A 9,970-nucleotide genomic window follows, 5' to 3' on the forward strand; every position below is an offset into this window, starting at 1 on the left:
ATTCAAAAAAAGCAGAGGAAGAAAGGGAAACAGAGGGCAAATGAGATATGGCCCATAATGCCAAGTTTCTGTTAGTTTAGCCTGTCACTGCTCTTCGATGCCCAAACTGGATATGATTCTAGAAATGCTGAAGACCAGGAGGGTTGCTTGAAAATCCCAACCTGCACCTTTTCATTAAGAGCTGTACAGGGAGCTATAAAGAGAACCAAAATCTCCAAATTCTCATTCTTACAGACACTGGAGTAACTTATCCACCCCTGGGGGGGTGGGGGGGAAGTTATGACACAATATAGTCCGCGCAGGCAAAACCCTGTACACTCGTGTAAGAGCTAACGGCAACGCCACGCGCGCCGACGTTCGCGTGTCAGTAAGTGGGATCCGACGGCTGCAACCAGGGAAGAAAAATGGGAAAACCCGGCCGGGGGTCGCGGGCCCCACCGCGCCCCGGGCCCTACTCGCTCCGTGCCTCAGTTTCCGCGTCTGTAAAATGGGGTTGCCGGCGGGGCGGCCGCCGCCGCCTGCGCGCCGCGGCCCCGCGGGGAGGTGCCGCAGGGGGGCGGCGGCGCTGCCGGGGCGCTGCGCGGGCACCCGCGGCGGCGCGGCGGCCACACTAGGAGCTGCCCCGCGGGCGGCGGGGCCGGGCGGGGCCGCGGCCACGGCGGGCGGATCGGCGACGAGCCGCGCTCCTCGCAGACAGCGACGCGGCGACGAGCCGCCACCTCAGAACTGTGCATCCCGCCGCCGCCCGGCTCCCTCCACTCACTTTTATATTTGCGCGCCCTTTCAATCCTCAGTGACGTGTCCCGCGCCGCGCCCAATCGGCGGAGCTCTCTGGTCAGGACAATGGAAGGGCCTCGGCCAATCGGCGCGGCGGCTGGCTTGGCGGCAGCCAATGGGGACGGGGCTGTGTTGAGAGTAATGTTACCAGCGCTGAGAGTGTGAGGAGGCTGCGTATCGATCCCGCTCTCACAGCCATTGCAGTGCATTGGGCTACATAGAGACCCAGGCAGCATTGGGGGGCCGGTGCGAGCGGCCGGGCTAGCGTCTCTGGGGCTCGTGGGCCGAGCGAGGGGGTGCGTGCGGAGTGTGACACGGGGTGAGTATGCGCCGGGGGCCGGCGGGCCGGCCGGGCGCGCTCGCAGCCGGGCAGGGAGCCGGCGCTACCCGCCGCGCCGCGCCGTGCCGTGCCGCGCCGTGCCCTCCGCCGCTGCTGCCTGGCCGCGGGGCGCGGGGCAGCGCCGGCGCTCGCAGCGGCACACAAAGGCGAATTAGGCTGCGCCTAAAAGACACTTCCCGGGCGGCGAGCCCCCGGGCCGGGCCGGGGCGGGGCGGGGGCGCCGGGGGCGCGGGGAGCGGGCGAGTTTGGGAACTGGGAGGCGGGAGGGAAATGGGCGAGGGAAGCGCCGCGGCGGGGGGCGAGGGGCTGGAAATGCCCGGCGGCGCGGGGGCGAGGCGGCGCGGGGGCACGGGCTGCGCCGTGCCCTGCCGTAAGCCGCTTACGGTGCCTGGCCATGGCCACCGCTGCGGTGGCGGGGCAGCGAGCGGCGCCCGCGCGGGGAGCCGCCGGCGGCGGGGGCGCCGGGCGAGCCGGGCCGCGCTGCCCGCCGCCGCCGGGCCGGGCCGGGCGCGGGGAGCGCGGGTCGTGGGGCGGGGGAGCCGCTCGCCCCGGAGCTGCCTCGCTGTAACATGGCTGACGGGAGCCGCGAGCGAGAAAACAAGGCGAGCGGCGGCTGAGCACAGAGGAGCTCGGGCGGGCGGGGGCGCAGTTCAGGGGAACTTTTTTTCCAGCCGCCGCTGCTCGCCGGGGCGAAGGGGCTGCGGCCGAGGGGGTTTAAAAGTCCGGGCGAGCGGCCGCCCGCGGCGGGCGGGCGCGGGGGTCCCCGCCGGGGCTCTGCCTGCTCCGCCGGGGCCCGGGCGGGCGCTGGAAGCGCGCCGGCCCCCCCGCACCCACCCGCTATCCCCCCCCGTCTCCCGCCCGCCCTCCCCCCGGCTGCAATGGCTGAGCGTGTGCGCCAGGGTAGCGAGCACACTCACACAAAGGGAAGGGAAGGGAGGAAGGAGCCATGTTCTGCGCGCGCGGCGCCGGGGCGCGGGCGACGCCAGCAGCGGCCATTCCGCGCTGCGCCGCCGCTGCGCCGCCGCGGCCGGGGGACGCCGCCCGGCTCCCGCCGCGGCCCCTCGGCGGGGGTCCCGCGGCCTCCGCTCCCCTCCCGCCCTGCCGAGCCGCGGGGCGGGGGGGCGCGTGGTGCTGCCGCCGGGGGGGGGGGGGCTTTCCCTCCTCGGCGCACAAAATGGAAGGAGCCTCGGTGGCGGGTGACCTCCTCCGCCAGGAGCCTGCGCCATCGCCGCCGCCGCGCCGGGGAGCGGCCCCCGGCGGCCGCCGCCACCAGCAGCAGCGCGGCGGCGGCTGCGCAGGCCGCGCGGGCAGGCCGCCGCCTCGGCGCTCATGGCGGAGCGAGGCCGCGGCGGCTCCGGGCCCCGCGGTGACTCACGCGTTTCGCGCGGCGCCACACGGCGCAGGGGCCGCGCGCGGCGCTTTGTCCTGGCGGGGGAGGGGGCGGCCGGGCCCATGCGGGGCGGCCTCGGCGGCAGAGCCACTGCGGGCGTGGAATAAACTTTTACCGCTTTTCCTGACACCGGCCTTCCCCTGCCCCCCGCAGGCCTCTTTCAGGGCACTTCCTAAGTTTCCCTCTGCCCCCTTGCAGGGGAAATGGCCAAAATGGCGGGAAGGCGGCTTTTAAACGCGAGTCTGTAGCTGCAGCGTTTCGGCTGTGGCGTGTAACCACCACTATCACTGTTTTTCTTCCAGTCACCGGAGCGTGCGTGGAGCCCCGACGGCCGGCGGCTGCCCGGCCCCCACCTCGGCGCGGCAGGACGCGGCCCCCGGCCGCCCGCCCCGTGTCACCAGCGCGGCCCCGGGCAGCGCCTGCTCTGGAAGCGTCTCCATTGCAGGCAGGAGCTGCCCCGGCTCCTCCAGCCCGCTTGTTTACTTGATAGAAACTTCAAACCGGACGTGTTTAGTCACAGCAGAAATCTGTTTCTGTCTATCCGCCAAACCGATAGGAAATACAGCTTCTGTGGCAATACAGGCGGGTGGTGTGTGCTGCCTTTTTTTTTTTAAATACTTTTTTTTTTTTTACTTTTTTTTTTACTTTTTTTCTTAATTCCTGCTGCAGAGCAGAGTTTGTCAGGGTGCAAGTGGCTTTTTCCAGGGAGCTATGAAGAAATACTCTGAATGTCTGACTTGCGTGTGAAAGTTCCAGGAAGGTGTTTTTGGTTCCCCCTCAGTCCCTGACAGAGTCAGGATAGACCTCAGTGAGTCCTCGCAGTTTTGCTAGTCGTATGTAAATGTCATACTTCTCAAGTCCCTGACTTGGTTATAACACGTTTGAGTGCAGTGTTTCGTTCCTGTGTTCTTAGGTACGCATACAAAGAGAGAGTATGTTTTTGCAGTACCCTTAAAAGAGTTAGTCAAAATAGATGGCATAAAAAAATAAAATAATGCACTGTGTTGTGGGGGGTTTTTTGTTTTTTTTTTGGTTTTTTTTTTGGCGAATGAGCACCAAAGGTCTGCAGGGGTGGGGGATGGAAACACAGACTATATAGAGAAAGAATTTAGTAGCTGAGACAGGATATCAAGGTACTCTTTCAATACGATTATTCTTTCCTAGCATTTGATACACTTGCAGTAATCCAGGAGTGCAATATCCACTGCATTGATGCCAGTACTTATGTACAGATTGCTTGGAGGGGACGTTTTTATTTGTAGGAGACCGAAAGTGTAAGTTTTGAAGGCCCTTTGAGGTGTCAGGGTTCTTGCATCTGCCAGGTTACCTCAAACAGTGATGGTAGAAATCTTATGCAAGTTTTCCAGTAAAGAAACTTCTTCCCATTACGATATAGCAGAATACTGCTCTGGTAGTTCTGAATCAGCATGATCATTCTTCATAGCCTTCTGTCATGGTGGGTGGGATTTAAAAGTTTTAAAGGTGGGGGTTTTTTTCACTGTGTTACAGGAAAACATCAAAAATGGGCAAAGGTGATCCTAAGAAGCCAAGAGGTAAAATGTCTTCATACGCCTTCTTTGTGCAAACCTGCCGGGAGGAGCACAAGAAGAAACATCCAGATGCTTCAGTGAACTTTTCAGAGTTCTCAAAAAAGTGCTCAGAACGATGGAAGGTAGGAATAACTTCAAAACAAAACAAAAAAACCTTGAATAACTAACTACCTGGTGTAAAATATTATTCAAGATTGTAAATTATTTCCCTAAAAGTTAGTTTTTAGCTATGTGTGAAGTACAGTTGTAAGACTAATGGTAACTATCCATTGTTCTTGCCTTAGCCTAATCTCCCCAGACTGGAGTTTTGGGAGGGACTTGCATATGCTTTTGAATCTTAGATTCTCACTTTATTGCCTTACAGACTATGTCTTCTAAGGAGAAAGGAAAGTTTGAAGATATGGCAAAGGCTGACAAGCTTCGTTATGAAAAAGAAATGAAAAACTATGTACCACCTAAGGGGGAAACAAAAAAGAAGTTCAAGGATCCAAATGCACCGAAGAGGCCTCCGTAAGTAGATTTCCAGCTAGGTTATCTTGTTCACGACCATCGTGCTGGAGTATACCTGTAAAGTAATCTTTTATCCAGGTTTGGAAACTTGAGAAATAAAAGACTGTGTCGTTTTTCTGACTGGTGGTGTAAAGATAGGTTGAATTTCTCATTATAAATATTAGGTTTTGTTTTTTGGGTTGGTGAAGTTTGGATAAAGTTGGAACAGAGTCAGCCTTTAAAAGCAGATCCCAAAATCTACACCATCCTGTCACACAATTCTTACTGATTTTTTTCCAGTTTTTGTGACTGGACAGTAGTTCTTGTCTAAAAAGGCAGTAATATTTCCAGCCCCATCCTCACAAACTTTTGGCTTGAACAGGATCTTTTGTTGGCGTTCCATTTAAAATTAGAGGAATAATCTTGTATGAAACAGTTGTAGAGAATTAAAACCTCAGTCCCTACAAAAAAGATTACTAGGAGAATTTGAAAGTTAGTATAGATATAGAGAATACTTTGTAGAGATACATTTTTATCTCTCTTGTTTTTTGTTTTTGTTTTTGTTTAATGGAGCTAACACTGTAGGGAATAAGGGAACTTCCTGTACAAATGAGTGCTTTTATTTGGGCTAGTGCTGTCATCTGGAAATCCTAATTTTGACAACAAATATTGCAGTGTATATGTTACTCTGCCTTCTTTAACAGTTCTGACCTAACATTTGCTCCCCTAGTATCATTCAGTCATTCTGTTTTTAAGATTTTCTCTGCATACGATATATAAATTAGCCCTTCTGGGAGTCCTGCCAAAAATTAGACCAGATGTGCGTTAGTGCTTAGGTACAAGGATGTGTTAAGTCTTCAAAGTTTAGTTCTAATATCTTGCTTTGTAATTAATGTTTGTCTAACTTCTGGGTGCTTTTACAAAATATTTTTACAGAGCCCTTAAGAAACAGTAACAAAGATTATGACTTTTTGTATCTGTTATAGTAGATTAAAGTCTAAAATTAAAATGCTCCCCCCTACCCCCTTCCCTCCCCAGTTCGGCTTTTTTTTTGTTTTGCTCCGAGTTTCGTCCAAAAATCAAAGGAGAACATCCTGGTCTGTCCATTGGGGATGTTGCAAAGAAACTGGGAGAGATGTGGAACAACACCGCTGCAGATGATAAACAGCCTTATGAAAAAAAGGCTGCTAAACTGAAGGAGAAGTATGAAAAGGTAAAGATGGACATTTATGGTGAAGGTTTGGGGAGAACAAACCTGAATTTATACATTTGTTTTTCCTGCCTAGTGTACTCTTAATATTTTATAATTTATAATATATAATATGCTAATGACAAATGTCGTGATATCTGTAGAAAAATATAACTCAATGGGCGCACTATTAGTTGTAACTCTAAATTGCAGTCCTTAGTGTTGAACTGTTTTCATTCACCTGTAATTCAGGGCCACCAGTGATGGTTTAGTAGACACTATTGTGTCTGTATTGGTTATTAAAACAATAGGTCACAACAACAATAGTATCTGAGTTAAGGTAGTAGCATTAAGCAAGGTCAGTAAAGAATGCTCTTAGTTTTGGAGGAGTTAGGTATTGAAGAACATCCCCGAACATTAGAATAATTGATAAAAATAGTTGTTTAGCTTATTCCTTCAATAATAACAGATATTACAATGTTAGCGAGATGCTAGCTCTAGACATGCATTTTTCTATTTTGTTTCTATCTCCTTTCTAGTAGTTAAGGTAGTTAATGCCTACAAAGCAGTTGTCATACAATTTCTTGAATGACTAAGGGTAAATCCTGCCTTAACAGTTGGAGCTGTTGTCACATGTTGCACATACAATAGTGTGTAACCAAAGAAGGGGATACGTATTAGAATGTACACTGATGATGTCTTACTATGGGTCAGCATTCACCTGTAGCTAATATATACCACAGCTATCCATTTGTGTGCTGTGACCTTTATCTGGGCGTTTGTCCTTGCTGGCAATCAAAATCATGTCAAAACTGTAGCATTATAGTGAGCAAGGTGGCTCCTTTTAGTTCTGATTATTTGCTGGAGAGGAACCGTAGCAGTGGAAGGTATCCCATGTTGTCCTTTCTGTGAAAATTTAAACAAAACTCACCAATATGGTAATTATTTGTACATACAACTGCATCAAACAACTCATAAGATGCTTTTAAAATAGTAGAATTGTTATTCTTCATTCCTGGATATTTTTGTCTTCACGAGTCTTGTTACAAATGGGGGTTTTAAGGTGCAGTAACCTCAATATTTCACTGATAGGCCTCTGACTGGTAGTGAATTTTCTATCTTCTGAAAATTTAATGCTAAGCTTTAAGGGAGTTTGAAAGAACTGTGAAGTTAATGGTAGGGGATAGATTGGGTGGGGAGTATTTGGACTGCCTGCTTAAAGATGTTGGACGTTTCTCTATAGCTGGTATGTTTAAGAGTGCAGTAGATAAATTCTGTTAGGTGCCTGTTGTTTTTATTATTTTGGCATAAAACTGGGCAGTCCATGGACAGTTTTGACTGGCCTGAGACAGGAACTTGAATTTTGTGCATTATAAACCACTAGAATAAATTTATTGCATGCAGAAGGTGGCACTGTCTACCCTTTAATCAAAGTTCTTGTACCTTTTATTTTGTAAACTTCACTTAGCCAGAATTCTGTGTAATTGCTCTTTGGTGAGGCATAACATTGCACATATTAGGCCATGTCATTCTGATGTGTTTTTGATGGCTAATTATAATTTCATGTCTCAGATAAGGATTTTGTGTGCATTTCTTTAGCCATCATAGAAAATAGAGGTAGAAAGGGACCTTGAGAGGTTTCCCTACTTCATTCCTGGAAAGTGGCCTCAGCTGTGCCTGTATCATCCCAGGCAGCTGCTTTTCCAGTGTGTTCCTAAAAGCCTGACAGTAGAGATTCCCCAGCAGCCATGAGCAGCGTGTTTTGGCATGTGACTGTCATTTCAGTGTTAGAGGGTTTCTGTTTCTTTAGGGGTTTTTTGGTGTTGAGCCTCAGTTTATCTTGTTGTAACTGAAGCCACAACTCCTGGTCCTACCGCAGTGGACATGGAGAAGGTGTTTCACAAGTACCATTTGGAAGTTGTTCAGAGCTCTTGGCTGGTTAAATCTTTGAGAGATTATTCCTGCTTTTCTCCTCCAAGGATATTGCTGCATACCGGGCCAAAGGGAAAGTTGATGCAGGCAAAAAAGTAGTTGCCAAGGCTGAGATGAGCAAGAAGAAGAAGGAAGAGGAGGAAGATGAGGATGAGGATGAAGAGGATGATGATGATGAAGAGCATGAAGAAGAGGAGGAGGAGGAGGACGAGGATGATGATGATGATGAATAAGTCTCTTTTAGAGCAATTTCTTTCTTGTCTATAAAGCATTTAACCCCCCTGTACACAACTCACTCCTTTTAAAGAAAAAAAAATTGAAATGTAAGGCTGTGTAAGATTTGTTTTTAAACTGTACAGTGTCTCTTTTTTTGTATAGTTAACACACTACCGAATGTGTCTTTAGATAGCCCTGTCCTTAGTGGTATTTCAATGGCCACTAACCTTGCCTGGTACAGTGTGGGGGTTGTAAATTGGCATGGGAGTTTTAAAGCAGGTTCTTGTTGGTGCACAGCACAAATTAGTTATATATGGGGATGTAGTTCATTTTTCATCTTCAGTTGTCTCTGATGCATCATAAAAATAATTGTTGTTCTGTTAACTGAATACCACTCTGTAATTGCAAAAAGGAAAAAAAAAAGTTGCAGCTGTTTTGTTGACATTCTGAATGCTTCTAAGTAAATACAATTTTTTTTTATTAGTATTGTTGTCCTTTTAATAGCTGCCCTTGAAAAATCAATAGTTTTTTTTTTTTTTTTTGAGGGGAACTCATCTTTTGCTTTGTTGAATGCCCATTTGGGATCACGTGAATATTACAGTTTTCATCTTTCATATAACCAGCTGATAAACAAAGCTTTGATCTGCATACCCTGCATAATCATGATAGGGTAAGAAAAGAAATATATAGGCATACGATGAATATTCTTCCGTAACTGGAAACAAAACAAAAATTCAATCTCAGCAAACTGATATTTGTTCAGATTTTTGTGAAATGTAATATTCTATTGAGTTGCATGAGTTTACCAGTCTTGGAGAGTTGAGAAGTATAGAGTTCAATTTTACAGTAATGAAATACTTTGGGGGCGGGGGGGGGCGGGAGGAGACGTAAAAAATTTGTCCTAGAAGGACCCATAGGAAGAGCGTATGTCCATCCAGTGTGGAGAAATTTACAGGTGTGACTCTGTTACCATGTAATGGAAGTTGTATTTGTAAATCTCTGAACACTTGTGAGAGATGAGCATACCTAAAATGTGTAAAGTTAAAAGCATAAAATTACCATATTTTTTGGTGACAGATCTGGTGATGGCCACGGGCTTTATACCATGAAACTCTCCTGGTAGCAAATGGCCCATGAGAAATGATTTTTCTTTCTAAGATTTCTATAAATGGTACCATTATTATTTGTTAAATCTATGTAAATTCATATTTGTATTCTTGAAATTCTAGTTTTAGCCCTTTAAACAAAGTTGTATATTGTCTCAAATTGAAAATGAGATAAGATGTATTTTTCCTGTTAGGTTTTATACCGCACTCTTGATGTTTGCCCATTTTTAAGTTAAATATAGCTGTATGGAAAAGTACATTTTATTAAATTTTGCATTAAAAAGTGAAATGTTTATGGTATACCAACAATGTCTAATTTGGTCAAATATAGTTCTCTTCCAAAACCAAAGCTAAGGGGTTTTTTGCATATTTAGTAAAACTTCAAGTGCTGGCAACTGTAACTATTTTCACATATACCTGCTTACCAGTTTGGGGGACAATTTGGCAATTTTTTGGTTACAAAATTATGGTTCTCTTAAGTGCCAGTGTTTAAAAAAAAAAAAAAAAGAAAAAGAAAAAAAGAAAAAAGCATTCTTGTAATTTTACACGCTTTTGTGATGGAGTATTGTTTTGTTATACAATTTTGACTTTCAGATTCTTATTTCAATTTGCATTTATGTATAACTTCAGGAGAAATATTGAACATCTGAATCCTGGATGATACTAATAAACTAATAATTGCAGAGGTTTTAAATACTTAGTTAAATGGCTCACTTAATATCCTAAGGGTTTTTTTTTTTTTTTTTTTTTTTGGTGTTGGTGTTTACATCCTTGCTTTCTGTTTCAAACAGAAGAGATACGTCATTCAGGTCTCCGTATGGAAAGCAGTCAACATAGGGCAGATCAGACTTTTTTTTAAACTGGATACCCTTTTGAATGATGGTAACTGGTTACAAATAAATTTTCTGTGCTGAAGGGTTTTTTTGCTTCTCTGAGTCATCAGAGAAAAGTTGATACGTTTCTTGCTCTTAGAACATACTT

General features: G+C 47.4%; 1 protein-coding gene across 2 annotated transcripts; it reads left to right on the forward strand.

The window, feature by feature from the left end:
* The first annotated feature begins 887 nt into the window (after nt 1–887).
* Nucleotides 888–9,683, forward strand: HMGB1 (high mobility group box 1). Of its 2 annotated transcripts, none has more exons than XM_064504955.1 (5): nt 888–1,096; nt 4,017–4,179; nt 4,422–4,567; nt 5,585–5,759; nt 7,715–9,683. In XM_064504955.1, the coding sequence occupies exons 2-5, from the start codon at nt 4,030–4,032 to the stop codon at nt 7,898–7,900; spliced, it is 657 nt and encodes a 218-aa protein (XP_064361025.1). In that variant the 5' UTR covers nt 888–1,096; nt 4,017–4,029; the 3' UTR covers nt 7,901–9,683. The 2 variants fall into 2 exon arrangements, with proteins under 2 accessions (XP_064361025.1, XP_025964704.1); XM_026108919.2 differs by lacking the exon at nt 888–1,096 and adding an exon at nt 3,171–3,315.
* Nucleotides 9,684–9,970: the final 287 nt, after the last annotated feature.

This window comes from Dromaius novaehollandiae, chromosome 1 (assembly GCF_036370855.1).
Source record: "Dromaius novaehollandiae isolate bDroNov1 chromosome 1, bDroNov1.hap1, whole genome shotgun sequence".
Classification (NCBI taxonomy): Eukaryota; Metazoa; Chordata; class Aves; order Casuariiformes; family Dromaiidae; genus Dromaius; species Dromaius novaehollandiae.